Source organism: Chiloscyllium plagiosum, chromosome 6 (assembly GCF_004010195.1).
Source record: "Chiloscyllium plagiosum isolate BGI_BamShark_2017 chromosome 6, ASM401019v2, whole genome shotgun sequence".
Taxonomy (NCBI): domain Eukaryota; kingdom Metazoa; phylum Chordata; class Chondrichthyes; order Orectolobiformes; family Hemiscylliidae; genus Chiloscyllium; species Chiloscyllium plagiosum.
In genome coordinates, this window is record NC_057715.1 from 98,861,036 (window position 1) to 98,886,524 (window position 25,489).

General features: G+C 40.2%; 1 protein-coding gene across 12 annotated transcripts in view; it reads left to right on the forward strand.

The window, feature by feature from the left end:
• The window catches only part of LOC122550870 (inositol polyphosphate-4-phosphatase type I A), a 201,258-nt gene that overhangs the window by 152,180 nt on the left and 23,589 nt on the right, over positions 1–25,489 (forward strand). For 9 of the 12 annotated variants that reach the window (XM_043692245.1, XM_043692248.1, XM_043692246.1 and 6 more), the window contains 7 exons: positions 6,401–6,433; positions 9,838–10,010; positions 10,967–11,090; positions 11,911–12,037; positions 18,995–19,135; positions 20,966–21,063; positions 22,286–22,398. In XM_043692245.1, the coding sequence (XP_043548180.1) occupies positions 6,401–6,433; positions 9,838–10,010; positions 10,967–11,090; positions 11,911–12,037; positions 18,995–19,135; positions 20,966–21,063; positions 22,286–22,398 (809 nt within the window). The remainder of the gene's footprint in view (positions 1–6,400; positions 6,434–9,837; positions 10,011–10,966; positions 11,091–11,910; positions 12,038–18,994; positions 19,136–20,965; positions 21,064–22,285; positions 22,399–25,489) is intronic. The other 3 variants (XM_043692250.1, XM_043692254.1, XM_043692255.1) reach the window with 1 other exon arrangement.

Sequence of the window (25,489 nt, forward strand, 5' to 3'; positions counted from 1 at the left end):
TCCTTCCTTGACAGCCTATGCTCCCAACTTATGCTCCTCAGATCCTGTCTTACAGCATCGTAATTACCCTTCCCCCAATTGTAAAACCTACCCTGTTGCACGCACCTATCTCTCTCCATAACCAAGGTGAAAGTCTCAGAATTGTGGTCACCATCACCAAAATATTCACCCACTTACAAGCCTATCACTTGTCCCGGTTCATTACCGAGTGCAAATCCAATATGGCCTCCCCTCTGGTCGGACAATCTACATACTGAGTTAGTAAAGCTTCCTGGACGCACTGCGCAAACACCGCCCCATCCAATCTACTTGATCTAAAGAGCTTCCAATCAATATTTGGGAAGTTGAAATCGCCCATGACTACTGTGGTTCTGCACCTTTCCAAAATCTGTTTCCCAATCTGTTTCTCCACATCTCTGCTGCTATTGGGGGGCCTCTAGTAAACACCCAACAAGGTGACTGCACCTTTAATCTATACCCTCTAGTTTTGGATTTCCCTGCCCTGGGAAAAAGACCACGGCTATTCATCCTGTCCATGCCCCTCATAAGGCCACCCCAGTCCATGGAATTCTTTTATACAAGTTAAATGTTCAGCTTGTGTGTGACTGAATTTTATTATCTTTTGGAGGGCTGATATCCATTCTGATTTTTTTTTCTGCTGTGGATATTATATTTGGAGTTCTAATGGATTTATTTTTGTGAAACGTTTCTCTTGATTTTCATATTTAAAAAGAAATGACAATTATTTATACAAAACCTTTTTTTAAAAATCTGGAACAATTGTTGTAGATCACTGATTTCAGCTGAGAATTAATATCAGAGCTGCAGCACAGGGGAATGTGGGAATCCCTATGCATGAATCTCAAAAAAACTAGCATAGAAGTTCAGCAGATAATAGGGATACAAATGTACCATTGTTTTTTATCTAAAAGGATGGAGTGTAAAAATAAAGCTAATGGTATTCAAGGCTGCAGGCAGACCAAACCTGGAATGCTATAAACAGTCTTGGTCCCATTATCTAAGAAATACTAGCATCGGAGGCAATCTGGAAAGGTTTGCTAAGTTGATTACAGGTATGGAGGGATTTTTTTTTTTAAGGAGAGCTTTAGTAAGTTGGGCCTATACTCATCAGAATTTAGAAGAATGAAAAGAGACCTTATTGAAACACAAGTGACTCCAAGGGATCATTACAAGGTAGATGTGGAAAAGTTGTTTCCGCTTGTGGGAGAGTCTGTGACCAGTGACCGTAATCTGAGTCATGGAGGCCTATTTAATACAAGTGAAGGGGAATTTTTCTGAGGGAAGTGAATCTAAGGAATTCTTTACTGTGAGAAGCTATAGAGGTTGAGTCACTAAGTATACTATGAAATCCTAGAATTTTTATAATAAAGACAGTGGCCGTGCAACTCAACATATCTGCAGTGGCTACCGAAAGACCTACCCAGCTAGTCCCATTCTCCAGTCCTATCTCTGTAGCCCTCTAAATTCATCACTTACAAATATATATCCAGCTCTGTTTGGAAACCTCTTATGGAATCCACCTCCATCACTGTCCCAGACAGCACATTCCAAACCCTAACAACTGAGTAACAAGTTTCTCCTCATCTCACTGCTAACTCCTCTTGCTGGCAATCTTGAAATTGTCACCCATGGTTACCGACATAGCAATTAGTGCAAACAGAGTATCCTTCTTTACCCAGCCAAAATTGTTCATACTTTTGAACACATCAAAAAGGTCCACGTGTTGTCTGCTTCAGGGCGAATGAGCCCAACTTCTCTAACCTTTTCATTACATCAGTGTCAGCCAACTGAACCTCAACTCCTTTGTCTTTCTCTTTAGCTTTTGCTTCTTGCAGTGATTTTTGACAGTGGGATCTTGTTACTACACAGTCTGGAAAAATTCCAGGGTATTTTTCTTTTAACTGGGGTGTCACTCCCACTTTGAATCCTGCTAATCGTTCCCAAGAACAAACTGTATTCCTGGAACTGACACTCTGTTACTTCCCCAGTCTTGATTTGGCTCTCCAACTCAATCTTACACAGGGAATGCTAAATTTCTGTCCATCTATTCCACAATTTACCACTCACTCGGGTAACATGTCAGGAAAAAGTGTAAATACATTCATCTCTTAGTATTAGAGACTGATTAGCTCCCATATCTCTCAAAATTGTACCTGCCTTCCCTGCCTTGCCTTCCCTGCCTTGCCTTCCCTGCCTTGCCTTCCCTGCCTTGCCTTGCCTTCCGTCCGTCCCGCTCTCTTAGGTAAAATCTCTTTCCAGTGTCTGCCTTAAACCATTGGCACTGTAATTTTGTGTCCCATTCCATTACAGTGAAAACATGAGGCCTTTCACCTCCTCTCCACCCTCTTGGGTTTCCTTTTTCACCTGTGGTAAAGTATTTCTGGTGTGATCTACTCTTTTTGTTTTGTAGTGAAGGATCTATCCTCCTGCCAAGTTCTGTTCCTCACAGGATGAAATTCTTGCCGGAAGCTAAAGTTCATTTGATGCACCAATGCATGTTCACCTGTCATCTCTGCAAGTCTTCTCACCACTTGAACTTTCTGTTCCTCCAGTTGAATTTTTATCATCTCTGGAAGTGAGTTTTTAAACACCAGCAGAAGAAACTCTCTGAGCCTCATAGGTGTTATTTATTTTTAAGGCCCATACCAATTTTATCAAAGTTACTACATATAATTCTTTCAAACACAACATAAATCTGACCTAGTTCCTCCTTTGTTTCTGAACCACATGTGCTTCTTGTCCCAATTCATAAGTGCTCAAAATAGCCTTTTTGACGTCTGCATAATCTCTTGACCCCTCATCTGATAGTGCTGCAGATACCTCACTAGCTCTGTCTACCAGCTTAGTCTGACCTAGCATTACCCACAAGTCCTCCAGCCACTCCACCTGCCTAGCCAATTTCTCAAATGGAATAAAGAAGACTTCGACATCTTTCTCACCAAAGTGTGGCAATGTTTTAACATATTTGTATACATCACAACCTTCTCTCATCATCTCCATCCTGTTAACTTTCCTGACTGATTCGCAACTTCTGAAGTTCAAGATCTCTCTCCATTTCTCTTTTTTCGCGCTCCCTCGCGCTCTCTCTCTCTCTGCTCAGCTAAGAACCTTCTACCCCTTTCTTTTTCCTTTAATATGGCTCTCCTTTCCCTTTATTTAACTTCATTACATTTGCCTCAGTTGCAATTTAGGTTTTTCTAACTTTACTGCACTTGTCTGTTTCTCTGAAACAGCGAAGTGCTTGACCAACTCCATTACAGTTTCAGCTTTCCTTTTGTGCCTCGTTAAGCCTAATTCTAACCTATTTGCTAATTCTAAAATTATGTCCTTCGTCTGTCTTGCCAAACTTTCTTGGCAAATTTGGGAAGCATCTTCAAACCTCAGAACTCTTGCAATCTTGAGTCATTTCCCTCACTTGTAGTTTAACCAACCACAAGTAACTGAAATTAAATACATTTTCTCACTTATGTTTTGTTTAAAAATCTAGGACACTAATCGACAAGTGTTCAAATCTGCTGAAATCTTTTGTACCCAAATCAGTACAAATTTGTCCAAATCCCTGACTGGATCTGTTTAAACTGTCCAGATCTCACACCTGAGCCCCCAAATTGTTATGATGTGGAGGTGAACACCTCTGTTAATTAAACTAAATCCAGAAAAGCTCACTTTGCCTCGTAATCTGTTGAAGTTCGAGTGACCGAGAACTCCCAAATTCACTAGTTAAAGAAAATAACATCAATTTATTTTTCTAACTCTAAAAGTGACTATTAAACAACTATTCACAATTCTAAGCCCCTTTTCTCTTTTTTTTTTGCTTATTATCTGCCTCCAACTCTATAACAATATGTTGTTCCAATAAGACACATTAACATTACATCAACTTAATTTCTAAACCACACGGCTGCTGTCATCTTCTGTGTCTTTCTTCTTCTGGCTGAAGATCTCACTGGGTCGTCGTCATTCTTTTTATTGAGTCTATTTCATTTGAAAAGGTACCTTTGTTAGAGAGGGTTTCTTTATTTCCTGGAGAACAAGATATTAGCTCTCCATGCTTTTTTGGCTCAGCAACAGTTGGTTTCTGACCAATTTTCGAATGGTACACATTTTATACACCTCCAAACATTGGATCGTCTTATTGGTTCAATGTTGGCAAAACCATAAATTCAAACTCAATTGGATTTTTACATCCTGGGGCATAATTGAAACTTGTTAAATTTGAATTATTGTCCAAACAGCAACCATAACTCTAGTATTCATTTCACACCCAAATGTTACATATTTTCAATGGTCCAGTACACTCTGAGATTGCCATCTAGTCTTATTCACAGGTACTTGTAATCTCTCAGTTCAGAACAGCATTTACTCTCTCTCAAAGGTACAGTACATGCCTTCAACTTCATAATATCTTGTATCTAAAATCCCTCATTCCTGATACTATTCTAGTAAATCTCTCTGCACTCTGCCCAGGACTGTATTTGTTGAGGTATATCATCACTTCTTTTATACTTATAAACCCAAGGATCCTGTAAGCTGCCTTAAGTATTTCGACTTGTCTGGCCACCCTCAGAGAATTATGCACTTATACCCAAAGGCTCCTGTACTCCCCTCCAAGTTCTGTATCGTTGAGACTGTCTTGTCTCTGGGTTTCTCTACCAAAATGCATTATCTTTTATTTCTCTGCTCTGAAATTCATCTGCTACTTTTGCCCATTTGACCAACTTGTCAGTGCCTCTGTGAAGTTGCTCAGCATTATTCTCATAATTCTGTATTCTCCCTAGTTTAGTATCATCTGCAAATTTAGAGATTGTGCCCTCAATATTCATCTCCAAGTTGTTTGTACAAATCTGAAAAGGCAAGGGTCTCTATCTCAATCCTGGAGAGCACCACTTGCAACTCGCCCAATCTGAGAAATGTCCATCATTATTACCCTCTGTGTCCTGCTTTTTAGCCAGTTTATAATCCATACCACCAAGGGTCCATCAATCCCAAACAGTTCTAATTTGCTAGTCAACTTGTGCATAGTTTTGCATGCTTTCCAGAAGTCCAAATATATAGCATGCTCAGAATTATCCTCAGCCACTGTCTGTGTCGCCCCATCAAAGAACTCCATTGAATTTGTCAGACATGATCTGCCCTTGATAAAGCCATGTTAACTATCCAGTATTAACTTATTTTTCTCTGTCCTGTATTATGGATTGCATCCGTTTTCCCACTTCAAGCTGTACTTTTCTGGGTTATTCTTTGCCTTTTCTTAAACAACGGCATCAAGTTTGTAATCCTTCAATCCACTGGGACTCATACTATGTTCAGCAAGGCCTGGAAAATTTCTGTCAGCAGCAGAAGTTTAGGCTGACAGACGCGCATTTTTAATCAATCAGGGAATCTAGGGTCATGGGGATAAGGTAAAAAAGTGGAGTTGAGGTAAACCAGGTCAACTATAATCTTTCTTAAGAGCAGAGTAGATATAGACCACTGGCTTATTTCTGCTCCAACGCCTAGAGATGTCCCCTTTTTCTCTATAGTGTTTTAATAGAAGAACCCCTTGCCATTCAGTTATAATAAATCAGAGTAATAAGATACAGGTTTATATTTGTCAAAACATTCCTGGGAAGAAAAATTTGAGAGTTGCTTCATAATCTATGGTCTTCTGCATATGTTTATAGATAGTTTAAGTAGTCACTGGCAGTGCTTAGGACAAGATCTCTAATCCGTTCTGTTAGGGAAGTTGTGGATATGAACCAAGAGCTTATATTAAAAAAAAGATATTTTTACCTGTCAGTGCCCACAGAAAATCAAATGTTTGTGAATGCAGAAAAATGAAAAATTAAAATTCTTGTCAAACGATTTAAATTATAATTGAAGTGACAAGTCCATTATTTTATTTATATATATATAATATCTCTCTAATGTGGTTACATATTAGCTGTATAAAAGCTGTTTTTCACTCAAGTTACATGTTACATTGCATCTCTTTAGTGCAGGCTATTGATTTATTGAAATTACTTTAATATATTTAATGTGGGTGACTTATTTTTCTCGTGAGAGCTTCCTGTTCCCAAAACACACAATTATTTTATTTAAAATATTGTGTGCTGATGTTGTAAAACTTTCACTGCAAGACTCTATACTATCTTGCCCACTTTGGAAATCGACTTCAGTAAGGCAATTTAAAAGATGTGTTTGGAAAATGCCCGGGTAGAATCATTCTTGCCCTGAAATGCTCTTGCTCTTTGATTCTGTTTTGCTTGCTGCTTTATCAGAGCTGAGTGCGAAGCACCTCATTGTAAAATACTTCAAAGAAAAAAGCAACTAGATCTGCTTGTCAGTAGAAAAAAGTGCTGCTTCCTAATCATGCATGTGCACCTCCATTTCTGTGCAGATTGCCACTCCACTGCAGAGGACCCTACCGAAGGTATGTGCGTTTTCCAGGCCCTTTCACCAGCCAATTTGTGCTTTTTTCACACCTGATCTGGGTTGCCATGAATGCAATTTTGCACATAGATGCTTCACCTAGGATGTTTACAAAACTGACCTATTTTAAAGTAAATTGGTTTTTGTTATTTCTGGAGCATCACAACTGATAATTACAGCTTTTGTCTCAATATGAGCATGTTTATGAAGCTAACATTTTAAATTTGGTTTTGTAATAAAGTGTCGAGTTTAATTCTGCTTCTTTCCAGTCTTTGCAAATTTCAAAGCTTGAAGAAAGGGCAATGAAAGAGTTGGTTAGTTGTAATTTTAAAGACTGAAAGAAATCTTCTTTTTAGAGTTAGTTTTTGAGAGGTTAAAATTGAGAATTTTCCTTCAATAGGAAGGAGAACACTTCCAATTAGTGGAAGGATTCGGGAGATCCAGAGGGCACAAATCCAAAATGATTGGCAAAAGAAATAGTGGTGTTGTGCGGAAACCTTTTTCATGCAACAAGAGATTAGATCCTTCAGTGCACTGCCTGAGAATATGGGAGAGGCAGATTTAATTGTGGCTTTCAAAAGGAATCGGATAATTATTCATTGGGAGTGTTCATGGGGAAAAGGCAACAATTTGGCTCCAGTTACGTTGATTTTGCAGGGACCTGGCATAGAGATGATGGGGTGATTGGCTGCCTCCTCTGCTTGTAACCATTCTGTGATTGGTTTAATAACTTATTGTCATTACCAGCGAATTGACAACCTCTAACTTATGCTGAAATTCTATCATTACAAGTTGCACAATTAAGTACAATAAATTTGCTTACTTCAGCCTTTTAGCCTCAAGGAGCTGCCTGGGTTGGAGGTGCCTCAACACTTAAGGGAAGTGGAACAATAGGTGGATTGCTCCAAACTTTGGACACACTTCATGGAGTGGTGCAAGTTTGGAACAGTGCTGTTGTGGCTGGTAAATTACAGGGTATGAGGAACATGAGTAAGATAGAAAATAGAGACCCCAGAAACAGACACAATATATTTGCCACTACAAGGTGTAGGTCGTTGGAAAGCCCACTAGAATATAGACCAAGGCACATCTTGTTGCAGGATGCTGCCCAAATACAACAGGAGGAGGAAGGGAAGCATACTGTGATAATTGCAAAAGATTCAATAAGTGAGAATAGAGAGCATCCTTTTTTTAAACAGGCCATACCATATAGGTTACTCAATCCTATCTGGTGTGAGGGTCAAAACCTCTTGAACAGGCTGGAAAGGGTATTAGAGGATAGGATTTCAGTGGTTGAGATCTATGTTCGAACCAACAGCATAAGAAAAGGGATACAAGAGGCCTTTTTTTTTTTTTTTGGCGAATACTAGGACTTGGGGCAAAATTAAATAACAATGTCACAATTACTAACCATGTCAAATCAACTTAGTACAAGGTGAAGCAAAGTATGAAGGTGAACACATGGCTGAAAGAATCCTGAGAGAAAGAGGTGTTCCTCAAGGTACTGTACCTCTGGTCCAGCTGTGAGTGCAGGACGGTTGAACTAATAGCTCACTGTAAGGGACAAATAGGGTGGAGATAACTTTAAACCAGTGAATGGGGATGGGAGGCTTATATGGAAAAGGTTGTACAAATAATAGTTTCAAAATAATCAAGAGACAAGACATTAGACTAATTTTGTGCTTTAGACATTTCAGGTAAAGGCAAAACTAAAAGATGTAAAGTGATTGGGCAATGAAAGAAAAAGAAGAAACACCTAAGTAGAACACTGAAGCAGAAGGGCAAATTATGATGTGAACAAATTAAGCATTCTTTAAGCATGATTAACTGTGTAAGGAACAAATCAATGCTTGAGCAAATTCAACTGAAAAGATATGACATGATAGCCATTAGTGAAGCACAATTGTAAAGCTATCAGGACTAGGAACTAAATACACATGTTTATAAAGTATGTGGGAAAGTTAGGGAAATTAGGATGGGGAAGACTGGCTTTATAGATGGAAATGCAACACTTCAAAGCTGAGAGGATACAACAGAGGTAAGCAAGCCTCCAAGATTTTGAGTAGCAATAGAAAATGCTTTGAGTATTGTGGAAGTTGTATATAGCAGTTCTTCCTACAGTTCTTTTATTCCTACAGCTGCCCCTATCAAGCCTCCAGACAAAGGAAAAAATCTCTGAACTTGTTTTAAAAAAAATCTTCACTTAAGGGTATTTAGACTTTGCTAACTTGACCAGCATTTATTGTTCATCCCTAATTGCCAGTGAGAAAATGATAATGAGCTGTCACCTTGATGGAGTCTGTTTCGTGTGGGCCTGCGTTGTGCTATTAAGAAGTTGTTCCAGGATTTTGATTACATAAGCATTTCAGTGCAGAACAGGTTTTTTAAAACTGAGTAAAATAACAAGATCAGTCAGGCCCAATTAAGCAATTCAACCCTTCTGTACTAATTTAATTTCTTCTCCAGTAATGTAGCTGAAATATGGGTGCTAGAACGTTAGAATTGAGTATTAATTATAACTAAAGTCCAAACTCTCACCTTTTGCATTTTGTATCCAGACTGCAGTACATCTAAGTGGCAATGTTTAATTTTTTTTTGGCAATGGCTGTTGTTTTAGAACAACAGCCAAAGAATGAGGTCTTTCCAAATTATTCCAAATTATAAAACCGGTGATGTGTAGGTACTTTCGTTTGAAAGTGAATTATAGCAGCTAGCCTTTAACAATTATTTCACCATCAATTTAAGAAAAGATTTGATTAAAATATGATAGTGCTAATATGACAGAAATAACAATGAATGTGGATGCATTTGTAGGATATCTAGAAATGTTATTGTTTGAGCAGTTTTATCCTGTGTAAAATGGTTGAAGTGGACCCCAACACTTAACTTCCTGATGAAGGGCCTTTGCCCGAAACGTCGATTCTCCTGCTGCTCAGATGCTGCCTGACCTGCTGTGCTTTTCTAGCACCACACTCTCGACTCTAATCTCCAGCATCTGCAGTCCTCACTTTCACCCAATATGTAAAGCTCATGCCTGCAAATTGCCTACTGTAACTTTTAAAAACAAGTTTGATTTTTTTTTAAGTGATAGATTCAAATTTAAGTTATCGGTTACTTAAAATTGTCCTTAACTTGTTTACACTGCTCTTTGTTGAGGAAGGGGTTGTGGTAAAAGAACAAAGGGGATGTCTGAGATGGGGTGGAAGGTGAGACAAGTTAAATCACCAGTCAGTGATGCAGAACATTTAGATGTTTGTGTTTCTTACTTCCTTACACTAGATTTTGTACAATTCCATATTCTAATAGTAGGGAGTCAAAATTGTTGGTCACTAATTCAGTTTCTGTGATAGTTCTGTTTCCTCAAACCCAGATATTGAATTTAATTGGTCTTTTACTGTTTAACAGGTGAATGGAGTGAAGCACTTTATCCTCTGTTGACCACACTCACTGATTGCGTAGCTATGATGAGTGACAAGGCAAAGAAAGCTATGGTATTTCTACTAATGCAGGACAATGCTCCAACTATAGCAATGGACTTAACTATCCAGTACCGCAGAGACGTGGTCTTCTGCCAAACTGTAAGTTTGTATACAGATGCAGCTTTTTTTCTTTTGTGGCCAGTGTCTTTTTTTTCTTTGCCTGTCTCCTCCTCTACCACGAATATTGTTTAATTAAACCTACCAGGCCTCTAGCAATGCTGTGTATAACCATAATGCTAAAAGCTGCAAAAATTGACTGTGTGACTCAGTTTTCCAGCTCACCAACTTGTTGCAACATGGACCTAAAAAAATCTGTTTACATTAGATTACTTAGTGTGGAAACAGGCCCTTCGACTCAAAAAGTCCACACCGATCCTCCGAAGAGCAACCCCGCCAGACCCATTCCCCTGCGTTTACCCCTTTACCTAACACTATGGACAATTTAGAATGGCCAATTCAGCTAACCTGCACATTTTTGGACTGTGGGAGGAAACCGGAGCACCTGGAGGAAACCCACGCAGACACTGGGAGAATGTCCAAACTCTGCACAGAGTTGCCTGAGGCAGCAGTGCCAACCACTGTGCTACTATGCCGCCCAGAAATATCTCCTACTCGAAGTATAAATAAGCTTGATTTGGGTGTCATAAAAAAAATCTCCTTTCAAGCAAAATTTCAACTTATTAGCTGTTTCTGATACCTTTTGTATTAGCAAAAATATCTATGTGTTGATGCATAAAAATATATTCTTAAAAGAGAATTCACATCCTGTAACATTTTTCACTGTTAGACTTGTGTATAATTGACATTCTAGGATTCATTAGAAGGCAAAACATGTTTACTTTATGTAGTTTAGGTGGGAAGTTATTGTCTTTTTGCTGAAAAGACCTTTCTACTTATTGCAGGACATTTTGGTCAGTGGTACTGACTATTCTGCTTAAGAGGATTTCAAATGAATTGTGCCATAAAAAGGAAAGAAATAAGATCCTGCATGTTTCCTGATAACTCTGTCATACTTTTAATTGAATATTATATTTTTGTTTTTACCTTCAATATAGCTGACAGCCCTGATCTGTGGTTTTATTATTAAACTAAGAAACTGCCTTCGTGATGACGGATTTTTGCGCCAGCTTTACACCATTGGCTTGTTGGCACAATTTGAAGGTCTTTTAAGTACATATGGTAGGACATAATCTTATTTGTGTTGTCAGATTTTTGTTGTAAGACTGCCATCTGCCAGTTTTGAAAATTTTAAATACCCTAAGGTATTTAGTACTTAGTTTAGGTGGAAACATCTATCGTGGTATTGCCTCCATTCTGTTACAGTAAATATAAGGCCTCAATCCAATAACTGGCTGAAAATTGTCTCTCATTTTTTAATCATGAGAACTTTGTCCCATGAGACATTTTATCATTGCATAAAATCAGTGATCCACCATCTTTCAACATCTTGTATAATCCAACCTTTATTGTGACTCTTAGTTTTTTTTCCCTGAGCTTTAGTGCTTGTGATAGTTTTTGTTCAATACGTGGGTACTTAAAAAGAGTGAAAACAAGTGTAAAACAGCTGTGAAACCATTTCAGAAAATTTTACTCGAAATACTCAGTAATCACCTTAGTATGTGTATTCACATTATGTAATCACTTTCTCGCTGCTTGGCACTGTTAGTGTCTTCAGTGTATTGTCGCACTCTGTACTGTACTACCTTGTAAATAGCTTGGTGTGCACTCTCAATAATGGGCACTGGCTCTTTGTTCATGGAATACATCTTTTTCTAGAAACAAGTTAAGAACGAACTTTGCATTAAAAGGTGTTCTCTCAAGATTCATATTATAACCAAATAAATTAAGCATTAATATTTTTAAAAAGCTAGAAGTGTTTAGTAAATAGTCTTGTGTAAAAATGTTTCTTTGGCCACTTGATTATTCTTTCCATGGTAGGTAAGAATTAACAAAGTGATCATGACTCCCCATCCCAACATTAATAATGTCCTTTATGTAGGGGAGGAACTTGCAATGCTCGAAGATATGAGCACAGGAATTATGGATTTACGAAACGTGACTTTTAAAGTAATCCAAGCTATGTCTGCTTCGTCAGTTGATATGCTTCCTGTCATTACTGGAAACCGGTAAGTAATGAGGGATTCCTTTCTGGAATAGCTTGTGATAGATGTATTTTCCAATGGTAAGTGAAAAATTAAAAACCTATGTATGTCCTTGTATGCCACCATTGCAAGAAAAGTAACATTCATGCTAGTGTTTACAATTAATGTTTCCTTGAAAATTGTGCAGTGGTATTGGTAAATAGATCATGTTATGCTCTAGAATTATTGGAAATTGAACTTTCTCTTAGTAGTATGACATTATTTGATCGGTTCCCCAAATACTTACTGTAACTGCTCACTGCGAGTAACTTCCCTTATCTATTGCTGCTCAATTCAGACCACTGTTAAGCAGCTATAAGGCCATCTTAGTGATCACTTTTTTATTGCATTCATTCAGTCACTTGCCGGCGCTCTCAGCGGAATGGTCCAGGTGTATAAGATGCTAGTTGGTACAGAGTTGCTGCTTGCTGGTACTAGTACTGCTCGCTGACATCAGTGAAAAATGATAAGAGATGATGATGGTGAGGTGCAGCAACTTAAACTGACTAGAACCAATGAAAAAACATAATTTAAAACAATATGTCAACTAATCACCACATTGAGATGCCTTCACAGTTATATTGACCAGTGGGGATCATAAGTGAAGTGTATGTGGTGGTGAATCTTGGTGATTTTGTTTTATTCACTCATGGGATGTGGGCATCGCTGGCTGGCCAACATTTATTGCCATTCCTAATCACCCTTGAGAATGTGATGGTGAGCTGCCTTCTTGAAACGCTGCAGTCTATGTGCTATAGGTTGACCCACAATGCTGTTAGGGAGGGAATTCAAGGATTTTTGACCCAGTGACAGTGAAGACACGATGATATATTTCCAAGTCAGGATGTTGGGTGGCTTGGAGGTGCAGTTGCAAGTGGTGGTGTATTTCTAAGTGTTTGCTGCCTTGGCTTCTCCGAGGGAAGTGGTCGTAGGTTTGGAAAGGTACTGTCTTAGGATCTTTAGTGAACTTCTGCAATTCATCTTGTAGATAGTGTATATACCGTTGCTATTCAGCATCAGTGGTGAAGGAACTGTGTGCTTGGGATGTGCTGCCACTCAAGTGGGCTGTTTTGTCCTGGATGGTGTCATGCTTTTTGAGTGGCGTTGGAGCTGCATCTGTTCAAGCAAGTGGGGAGTATTCCATCACACCTGACTTGTGCCTTGTAGATGGTGGACAGGGTTTGGGGAGTTGAGAGGAGTCAAGTTGAGGTCACAGCACGGAAACAGACGAGTGGATATTTTACTCACAGTAAGTGTGCAGTGGTGAGTAGAGTGGGTTCTTTCTTGATTATATGTATTATTGAGATATGCCTCTTGATTAAACTTAAAACATAAGCCATAAGTATTAATTTAACCTGGAGCAGTGTTTTGTAGAAAAATAAGAGCTATTTTCTGGGTCTGTAGATTGAAAGAAGCAAAAATGGCCTTTAGTAGAGTAATATGCTCCTCTTGTTGGATGTGGGAGTTTCGGGAGAGTTTACGAATTACTGAGGATTATATCTGCAATAAATGCCGTCAGTTGCGAATCCTATCAGATCGAATGGATCGGTTGGAGAGACAGAGGTAATGAGGAATTTACAAGAGCAAGGGGATGTGATGGATGACAGTTATAGGAAGGGGGAAAAGTCACAGATACCTTTCCTGGAGTTAACCCATCTATGTGACTGTCAGAGGTAGGCAGTTAGTGCAGGAGTCTTCTGGGGCTATCCCCATTTCAAACAAGTATACTGTTTTGGAAAGTGTAGGGGGTGTTGTAGGGGGACGTAGCACGAATAGCCAAGCTTCTGGTATTGAGACTGGCTGTAATGGAATGAGGGGTACATCGGGTTCCAAGAGATCAATTGTGTTAGGGGATTCTGTAGTCTGAGGTACAGATAGACATATCTGGTGGCCAGCAGCAAAAAATCAGAATGGTGTGTTGCTTCCCTGGTGCCAGAATCAAGATGTCTCAGAGAGGATGCAGAATGTTCTCAGGGGGAGAGGGGCCAGCAAGAAGTCATTGTACGCATTACAACCAACGACTAGGAAGGGAAAAGGTTGAGATTCTGAAGGGAGGTTACAAGGAGTTAGGCAGGAATTTAAAAAAGGAGGTTCTTAAGAGTAGTAATATCTGGATTACTCCCAGTGCTACAAGCTAGTGAGGGCAAGAATGGGAGGGAAGAGCAGATGAATGCACGGCTGAGGAGCTGGTGTATGGGAGAAGGATTCACATTTTTGGATTATTGGAAGCTCTTTTGTGGAAGAAGTGACTTGTACAAGAAGGATGGATTGCACCAAAATTGGAAGGGCACTAATATACTGGCAGGGAGATTTGCTAGAGCTGCTCGGGAGGATTTAAACTAGTAAGGGGGGGGGGTCGAGGAGGTGGGACGTGGGACGCAAGGAGATAGTGAGGAAAGAAATCCATCTGAGAACAAAGGCGAGTTAAACAGTCAGGATAGGCAGGGACAAAGCAGAGAACAAGATAGAACTGATAAATTAAACTATTATTTCAATGCAAGAGACCTAACAGGGAAGGCAGATGAACTCTGGGCATGGTTAGGAACATGGGACTGGGATATCATAGCAATTACAGAAACATGGCTCAGGGATGGACAGGACTGGCAGCTTAATGTTCCAGGTTACAAATACTACAGGAAGGACAGAAAGGGAGGCATGAGAGGAAGGGGAGTGGTGTTTTTGATAAGCGATAACATTACAGCTGTACTGAGGGAGAATATTCCTGGAAATACATCGAGGGAAGTTATTTGGTTAGAACTGAGAAATAAGAAAGGGATGGTCACCTTACTGAGATTGTATTGTAGACCACCTAATAGTCAGAATGAAATTGAGAAACAAATTTGCAAGGAGATCTCCGTTATCAGTAAGAATAATTGGGTGGTTATGGTAGGGGATTTTAACTTTCCAAACAGACTGGAACTGCCATAGTGTTAAGAGTTTAGATGGAGAGGAATTTAAGTGTGTACAAGAAAATTTTCTGATTCAGTATGTGGATGTACCTACTTTTGGGAAATGAGGCAGGGCAGGTGACTGAGGTGTCAGTGGGGGAGCACTTTGGGGTCAGCGATCATAATTCTATTTGTTTTTAAAATAGTGATGGAAAGAATAGATCAGATCTAAAAGTTGAAGTTCTAAATTGGAGAAAGGCCAATTTTAACAGTATTAGGCAAGAACTTTCGAAAGCTGATTGGAGGCACATGTTTGCTGGAAAATGGGAAGCCGTCAGAAATAATGTGTCCAGAGAAAGTATACTCCTGTTAGGGTGAAAGGAAAGGCTGGTAGGTATAGGGGATGCTGCATGACTAAAGAATTTGGGGTTTGGTTAAGAAAAAGGAGGAAGCATATGTCTGATAGACAAGATAGATCAAGTGAATCCTTAGAGTATAAAGGCAGTAGGAGTATACTTATGAGAGAAATCAGGAGGGCAAAAAAGGCACATGAGATAACTTTGCCAAATAGAGTTAAGGAGAATCACAAATACATTAAAGACAAAAGGGTAACTAGGGAGAGAATAGGGCCCCTGAAAGATCACCAAGGTAGCCTTTGTGTGGAGCCGCAGGAGATGGGGGAGATACTAAACAAGTATTTTGCATCAGTATTTACTATCGAAAAGGACATGGAGGATGTAGAATGTGGGGAAATAGAAATAAATCTTGAAAAATGTCCATGTTACAGAGGAGGAAGTGCTGAGTGTCTTGGATGTCTTGAAATGCATACAAGTAGATATATCCCCAGGACCTGATCAGGTGTACCCTCGAACTGAGAAGCTAGGGAAGTGATTGCTGGGTCTCACTGAGATAGTTGTATCATCGATAGTCACAGGTGAGGTGCCGGAGGTTGGTTAACGTGGTTTAAGAAGGCTGGTGAGGAAAAGCCAGGAACTATAGACCAGTAAGCCTGAGGTCGGTCGTGGGCAAGCTTTTGGAGGGAATCCTGAGGGACAGGATGTTACATGTATTTGGAAAGGCAAGGACTGATTAGGGATAATCAATATGTCTTTCTGCATGGGAAATCGTGTGTCACAAATTTGATTGAGTTTTTTGAAAAGTAACAAAGCGGAGTAATGAGGGCAGAGTGGTGGATGTGATCTATATGGACTTCAGTAAGGCATTCGACAAGGTTCCCCATGGGAGAGTGTTTAGCAAGGTTAGATCTCATGGAATACAGGGAGAACTAGCCATTTGGATACAGAACTGACTCAAAGGTAGAAGACAGTGTGGTGGGTGGAGGGTTGTTTCTCAGACTGGAGGCCTGTGACCAGTGGAGTGCCACAAGGATCGGGGCTGGGTCCACTACTTTTCTTTTCATATAAATGATTTGGATGTGAGCATAAGAGGTATGGTTAGTAAGTTTGCAGATGACACCAAAATCGGAGGTGTAATGGGCAGCGAAGAAGGTTACCTCCGATTACAATGGGATCTTGATCAGATGGGCTGAGAAGTGGCAGATGGAGTTTAATTCCGATAAATGCAAGGTGCTGCATTTTGGAAAAGCAAATCTTAGCAGGACTTATACACTTAATGGTAAGGTCCTAGGGAGAGTTGCTGAATAAAGAGACCTTGGAGTGCAGGTTCATAGCACCTTGAAAGTGGATTCGCAGGTAGATAGGAGAGTGAAGAAGGCGTTTGGTATGCTTTCCTTTATTGGTCAGAGTATTGAGTACAGGAGTTGGGAGGTCAAGTTGCGATGTACAGGACATTGGTTAGGCCACTGTTGGAATATTGCATGCAAGTCTGAAATTTGAAAGGGCTCAGAACATCTTGACAAGGATGTTGCCAGCGTTGGAGAAGTTGAATAGGCTGTGGCTGTTTTCGCTGGAGTGTCGGAAGCTGAGGGGTGACCTTATAGAGGTTTATAAAATCATGAGTGGCATGGATAGGATAAATTGACAAAGTCGTTTCCCTGGGGGTGGGGGAATCCAGAACTAGCGGGCATGGGTTGCTTTTATATCTTTCCCCTCTCACCCTAAACCTAAGGGGCAACCTTTTCTGAAGAGGGTGGTGCATGTGTGGAATGAGTTGCCAGAGGAAGTGGTGGATGTGTGCAAGATAGGGGACTCTGCGACCCCCCATCAGGCACTCTGCTTCCCTTCCCAAGAACAAAGACACGGAGGAGTTCGTCCAAAACTATTTATTCAATTCTGCAGAACCGGGTGTTACCTCAATGGCTTCCCACGAGGCACACACACAGATTGTAATCCCCGCACGTTATATACATGTAGGAGTGGGCTGGGCCTTCTACTGTCTCAGCCAATCAGTGTTAAAGTTTCCCACTGTCCTCCTGATGGATGAGATTGTTTGGTTATTCACCCAGGAGAAAGTGAGGTCTGCAGATGCTGGAGATCAAAGCTGAAACTTTATTGCTGGAACAGCACAGCAGGTCAGGCAGCATCTAGGGAACAGAAGATTCGACGTTTCGGGCACATGCCCTTCTTCAGGAATGAGCAGAGAGTGTTCAGCAGGAGAAGATAAAAGGTAGGGAGGAGGGACTCCTGCTGAACACTCTCTGCTCATTCCTGAAGAAGGGCATGTGCCCGAAACGTCGAATCTTCTGTTCCCTAGATGCTGCCTGACCTGCTGTGCTGTGTGCAGGTTAGGTGGATTGGCCATGTTAAATTACATGGATTAGACTGGGATTTCTGGGGATAGGGTAGTTTTGACACATTGATGTGTGGTCGCATCAAAGCTTCGAGTTTCATTTCTCATTAACGTGGAAAGATTGAACTGACTAGTGACTCTTTTTTTGTCGATAAGGGGAAAACTGAGGGGCGTCCCCAAAAAAAGGTTTTGTTTTAGGAGTTGGCAAGGGTAAATAGAATATAGGACATAGAACATAGGAGAATACAGCGCAGTACAGGCCCTTTGACCCTCGAAGTTGCGCCGATCCAAGCCCACTTAACCTACACTAGCCCACTATCCTCCATATGCCTATCCAATGCCTGTTTAAATGCCTATAAAGAGGGAGAGTCCACCACTGCTATTGGCAGGGCATTCCATGAACTCACGACTCGCTGAGTAAAGACCCTACCCCTAACATCTGTCCTATACCTACCACCCGTTAATTTAAAGCTATGCCCCCTCGTAATAGCTGACTCCATACGTGGAAAAAGGTTCTCACGGTCAACCCTATCTAAACCCCTAATCATCTTGTACACCTCTATCAAGTCACCCCTAAACCTTCTTTTCTCCAATGAAAACAACCCCAAGTGCCTCAGCCTTTCCTCATACGATCTTCCTACCATACCAGGCAACATCCTGGCAAACCTCCTCTGCACCCGTTCCAGTGCCTCCACATCCTTCCTATAGTATGGCGACCAAAACTGTGGCCTATTAATCCTATAGTATGGCGACCATATCAGTGGACTATTAATCTAGAGCCCCAGTTTAATATTCTGGGAATGTGGCTTTGAAGCCCAGAATGTGAAATATGTATCAATTAAAAATCTAAAATAAAAAGCTAGCCTGATGGTTACATTGTTGTCAATGTTGATTGTCATAAAAATCAATCCATTAATGTCCTTTTGATAAAGTAATCTGCCATCTTTGCCTGGCCTACATGTTACTCCAGATCCAAGGCAACGTGATTGACTTTTAATTGCTCTCTGGGCAATGGGAGATGGATAATAAATGCTGACGCAGTCAGCAATCCCCACATTCCAAAAAAGAATTTGAAAAGGCGCTGTTCCCAACTCTAATATTTGCTGATCTATGGTTGACTAAAAATGTGCGCATCTGTTACTATTGATCAGTTTTTAATGCTCATATCATATTCCTCTATTGACTATTTTAGCACTGACATTTTGTACTTTATTTAAGCATTTATCTATTGTGTGCAGTTTTTTTTTATACAGTACTGTTTGTGGGCTGAAAGAATGTCAAAGGTTTTTAGTTTTGAAACATTTACTTTGCTTGTAAAATCCCTAAGCTATATTCCTCTTTACAGAGATGGATTTAATGTGCGAATACCACTACCTGGTGCTATGTTTGATGCCTTACCTCGGGAAATACAGAGTGGAATGTTACTTCGAGTGCAGCCAGTGCTATTTAATGTGGGTATCAATGAGCAGCAAACACTCGCAGAAAAGTAAGTATTGCTATCAAACAAGCTAAACCACTTTACAAAGCAGTCATCAGCTCTTAAGATTAGCGATAACCGGGGGGGGGAAAAAAAACTAGAGTGCTGGAAATTTAAAAGCAGAAAATGTTGAATATGTTTGCGACACCCAATGCTCTCAGTACTTCACATGTTTAATCACTGGGTTCTAATGAAGGGTAAAAGCATTAGTCTGCAATAGGATTTTCAGATGTTGATAGATCTCCTGAACATTTCCAATATTTTCTTTCATTTTTAAACCTTATGGGATGGTGAATCACCTCTGTGTAGCATAGTTGCTTAGATGCTGTATCAGTAATTCCCATTGCACAAATCGTTCCAGACTTAATCTGTAAAGGGCTGAAAATGTGTTGCTGGAAAAGCGCAGCAGGTCAGGCAGCTTCCAAGGAACAGGAGAATCGACGTTTCGGGCATAAGCCCTTCTTCATGAAGGGCTTAATCTGTAAAGGGTAAAGGCAGAGTCAACCACATGGATTTTGGGTGCACAGGAATACTCACAATATCCTAAGGTTCACTGATCTGACCAGTGACTTGTATAGATTTGGCATGACTACCTTAATTTTATACTCCATTTCCTTTGAAATAAAGGCCAATTATTCCATTTGCCTTCCTCATTACTGCTGAACCTGTATGCTTGCTTTTAGGATTTATGCATGAAGGCTGCTTGCAAAATGCTGCTGTTTGTTATTAAGTTGCTGCAATTGGACTGCAAAACTATTGCGACTAATGATTCTTGTTGGATCAATGAATCCATAAATATTTACAGTATATTTTAATGACTTGAATGGTGATCTCTGTACCTTCTCTGCTCTGTAACACTATATTCTGCACTCTATTCTGCAACCTGATGCATTTTGTAAGCTACAATTTGCTTGAAGGTCGCAAAATAACACTTCACTATATCTTTGTACCTGTGGCAACAATAAATCAAATCCCATGGATATACTTTAGCCAGGTTTGCAGACAAAACGTTGGTGGGAAGGTAAGTGGTGAAGATGGTAGACTATAGAAGGCTGTAGATAGTTTAAGCAATTAGGTGAAAACTTAGCAGATGGAATGTAATGTGGGAAGATGTGAGGTTATACACTTTAGCTGGAAGAAAGAAGAGCTGAATAATATTTAAATGGAGAAAGATTGCAGAGAGCTACAATAATCAGATTTGGTAAAGTCATGTTAAAACTATAAGATAGATAAGGAAGAATTTCTTCTTTAATGTAGTGAATTTGTGGAATTCTTTACCGCAGAGAGCTGTGAAGGCTGAGAGATTTTTAATCCAGGAAATTGGGGGTTATGGGAGAAAAGGCAGGAACTGGAGTTGAGGATTGTCAGATCAGCCATGACCTCATCGATTAGAGGAGCAGACTTGATTGGCTGAATGGCCTGCTTCTCACCCAGGTCTCATCGTTTTCATTATTCCGTCAATTATGTTCTTAAGCTAAAGAAAAAGCTGCAGCTCCAAGCATAATATTAATGAAAACTCTGAAAGACACTTTGGGGGGAGTTGACAATCCAACGTTTGCTCCCAAGTTCTCAATTCCAGCTTAGTACTAAAGTAGCAAGTACACCAACTGGAAAGGAGAGAACCTGATTAAGATCTTTCCCTGAGCAACACGTATTTTGCAAGTACTAGCAGAGAATTGTTAGAGATTTGCTTTAAAATGAATCTGCCCGATTAGTTTTCGTTTGTAAGATGGCTTGGGTAGTGCAAAACAATGAAATTGTTGCACTGACATGAGTTTTCTTAAAATCCCAGTTTTTTTCACGTTTTTTGATATTTACACTGTATTTTATCTGGGTTAGGTTTGGAGACACATCTTTACAAGAAGTAATTAATGCCGAGAGTTTGGGCCGTCTGAACTCCTACTATGAGCAGTTTAAGGAGGTTTTGCCTGATGATTGTAAGTATGTGTAGATATGAATTGTAATACTCTTTATTGTATTGTGACTCACTGATTAAGAGAAGGAAGATTATTGAGAAAATAACTTGCTCTATAGTCCATGCTGAAAGGTTACTGAAACTTGAAAGAAGCCTAGTTCAATTCATATATTTGTTTGTGAATTTGAAAACAACAATATTTTTCTGTCTCAAGTCTCGAAAGAAAATTGCAGATTGGAATAAGTAAAGGTTATGAAATATTGAGTCCTGTATTTGAAATTAAATAAGCTGTACATGAATTTGCTTTGTTACAATTCTGAAATTCACCTTTAGAGGCTTGAAACAGAAAATGTGTTGCTTTCAAATTCTCACGCATTTGAATTGAATCAGGCTTATTTCAAGATTCAGCAGCCTTTGAGAATCATCTGTCCTGTCCTACAGTCAGCTTGGCAGCCTCATGCTCTCTCCACTTTATCACCTCTTAACACTACAGTGCCCCCTCCCCGCCACTGGTCTCTCTGCACCACCCTGACTTTGCAGTCACTTTGTGTTCTCACCCCCCATTTCTTGCTACCCACTTTTCGCAAAGCACCCATTCTTCTCCACATCCCTCCCCCCACCGCTATCACCATCACCCCCCTTCCCAGTCTGGTCTTGTGTCAGAGAGGAAGCAGTTCCTGGTATGGCCAGATATTGGGGTACTCGCTGAACGTAAATGAATTTCATGAAATCATCCAATGGTTTAAAAAATTTTAATTGATTTAAGTTTAAATCTAATCCCACACAGTAAGACATTATCATATAACTTCACTTTTTAGTGAGTTTGGTGTGCATCCTATGGATTTATAAAACTTACATTACTGAAAACTTATTAGTTTAATCTAATAATGATTTCCACTTTTGAAAATATCCTGCACCACAGTACTTCCATAACTTATACTTTGTCTACACGTTCTACTTCAAGGTAGCTCGTACATTTTTTTACAAGCTGAAACTATAGCTTATTTGTTAGGTATACTACAAACAAAAGACTTCTATCAAGAAAGGACTGATGTAAGTTGAAGTGTACATTTTTATATTACACATTGCTGAGGTCACAAACCTATCTAGTGCTAGCTAGTTTGATGAATGTGAATGTACAGCATGAACAACCTGTAGATGGTGTAAAACACATTCCACAAATAATAGCATCAGTGCTTCCTGCTTTTATTCTGTTTATATCTGCATAAAAATATTTTCTATAGGTTTACCTCGATCCCGGAGTCAGACGTGTCTGCCTGAACTATTGAGATTTCTTGGCCAAAATGTTCATGCAAGAAAGAATAAGAATGTAGACATCCTTTGGCAAGCCGCTGAGGTAAGCTGTTTTATTTGCAAGTTTAATACTGGAATTTTAAATTTCACTGGATTGGTTACAATTGATCAACATTTTAAAATAAGTTGTAAAGCTAAAAATATTAGATGTAAACCTGCATTTGATCTGGATTTACATTAGTTATGGATTTTATTATCTCAGCACACTTCATTGTTGATGCCAAATGGTTGCTTGACTGTTCAGTATGAATACAAACACATGCAATCCATCAGACAGGTAACTGATTGTGATGTAACTTTGGGGAAACGTGTGAAATGAATTGAAAATTGAGATTCTGTAACGAGTCATGTTTGAAAGTAATCTTTATAATGCTGCTGAGTAATTTGTTTTCCTGGATACACACGCTGACATTAATAGTCTAAGGCTGACCATGAATCCATTCTTGATTGTTGGAAAAACTCAACTGAGTCAAACAGTCAGGGCAAGCAGGGATAAGGTAGGACTAATAAATTAAACTGTATTTATTTCAGTGCAAGGGGCCTAACAGGGAAGGCAGATGAACTCAGGGCATGGTTAGGAACATGGGACCGGAATATCATAGCAATTACAGAAACATGGCTCAGGGATGGGCAGGACTGGCAGCTTAATGTTCCAGGATACAAATGCTACAGGAAGGATAGAAAGGGAGGCAAGAGAGGAGGGGGAGTGGCATTTTTGATGAGGGATAGCATTATAGAAATACATCCAGGGAAGTTATTTGGGTGGAACTGAGAAATAAGAAAGGGATGATCACCTTATTGGGATTGTATTATAGACCCCCTAATAGTCAGAGGGAAATTGAGAAACAAACTTGTAAGGAGATCTCAGCTATCTGTAAGAATAATAGGGTGGCTATGGTAGGGGATTTTAACTTTCCAAACATAGACTGGGACTGCTACAGTGTTAAAGGTTTAGATGGAGAGGAATTTCTTAAGTGTGTACAAGACAATTTTCTGATTCTATATGAGGATGTACCTACAAAAGAGAGTGCAAAACTTGACCTACTCTTGGGAAATAAGGCAGGGCAGGTGACAAGTGTCAGTGGGGGAGCACTTTGAGGCCAGCGACCATAATTCTATTAGATTTAAAATAGTGATGGAAAAGATTAGACCAGATCTAAAAGTTGAAGTTCTAAATTGGAGAAAGGCCAATTTTGACGGTATTAGGCAAGAACTTTCAAAAGCTGTTTAAAAAGGGTGGTAAGGACAAGCCAGGGAACTATAGACCAGTGAGCCTGACCTCGGTGGTGGGAAAATTGTTGGAGGGAATCCTGACAGACAGGATGTTACATGTATTTGGAAAGGCAAGGACTGATTAGGGATAGTCAACATGGCTTTGTGCATGGGAAATCATGTCTCACAAACTTGATTTGAGCTTTTTGAAGAAGTAACAAAGCGGATTGATGAGGGCAGAGCTGTGGATGTGATCTATATGGTCTTCAGTAAGGCATTCAACAAGGTTCCCCAAGGGAGACTGATTAGCAAGGTTAGATCTCATGGAATACAGGGAGAACTAGCCATTTGGATACAGAACTGGCTCAAAGTCAGAAGACGAGGGTGGTGGTGGAGGGTTGTTTTTCAGACTGGAGGCTTGTGACCAGTGGAGTGCCACAAGTATCGGTGCAGGATCCTCTGCTTTTTGTCATTTTACATAAATAATTTGGATGCGAGCTTAAGAGGTACAGTTAGTAAGTTTGCAGATGACACCAAAATCAGAGGTGTAGTGGACAGTGAAGATGGTTACCTCAGATTACAACAGGATCTTGACCAGATGGGCCAATGGGCTGAGAAGTGGCAGATGGAGTTTAATTCAGCTAAATGTGAGGTGCAACATTTTGGGGGAAAGCGAATCTTAGCAGGACATATCCACTTAATGGTAAGGTCCTAGGGAGTGTTGCTAAACAAAGAGACCTTGGAGTGCAGGTTCATAGGTCCTTGAAAGGATGAGGTTTCTAAATTCTTGGAAGAGCAGGGTCGGATTAGAACAAGTCAACATGGATTTAGTAAGGGGAGGTCGTGCCTGACAAACCTGTTGGAATTCTTTGAAGAGGTGACAAGTAGGTTAGACCAGGGAAACCCAGTGGATGTGATCTATCTGGACTTCCAAAAGGCTTTTGATAAGGTGCCACACGGGAGGCTGCTGAGCAAGGTGAGGGCCCATGGTGTTGGAGGTGACCTACTGGTATGGATTGAGGATTGGCTGTCTGACAGAAGGCAGAGAGCTGGGATAAAAGGTTCTTTTTCGGAATGGCAGCCGGTGACGAGCGGTGTCCTGCAGGGTTCAGTGTTGGGGCCGCAGCTGTTCACGTTATATATTAATGATCTGGATGAAGGGACTGGGGGCATTCTAGCCAAGTTTGCTGATGATACGAAGTTTGCTGATGATACGAAGTTAGGTGGACAGGCAGGTAGTACTGAGGAAGTGGGGAGGCTGCAGAGGATCCAGACAGTTTGGGAGAGTGGTCCAGGAATGGCTGATGGAATTCAATGTGAGCAAATGCGAGGTCTTGCACTTTGGAAAAAAGAATACAAGCATGGGCTACTTTCTAAATGGTGAAAATTCATAAAGCCAAAGTACAAAGGGATCTGGGAGTGCTAGTTGAGGATTCTCTAAAGGTAAACATGTAGGTTGAGTCAGTGATTAAGAAAGTGAATGCAATGTTGTCATTTATCTCGAGGGTTGGAGTATAAAAGCACCGTTGTGCTACTGAGACTTTATAAAGCTCTGGTTAGGCCCCATTTGGAGTACAGTGTCCAGTTATGGTCCCCACACCTCAGTAAGGACATACTGGCACTGGAGCGTGTCCAGCAGAGATTCACACGGATGATCCCTGGAATGGTAGGTCTAACATATGAGGAACGGCTGAGGATCCTGGGATTGTATTCATTGGAGTTTAGAAGATTAAGGGGAGATTTAATAGAAACTTACAAGATAATACATGGCTTGGAAAGGGTGGACGCTAGGAAATTGTTTCCGTTAGGCGAGGAGACTAGGACCCGTGGACACAGCCTTAGAATTAGAGGGGGTAAATTCAGAACAGAAATGCAGAGACACTTCTTCAGCCAGAGAGTGGTGGGCCTGTGGAATGCATTGC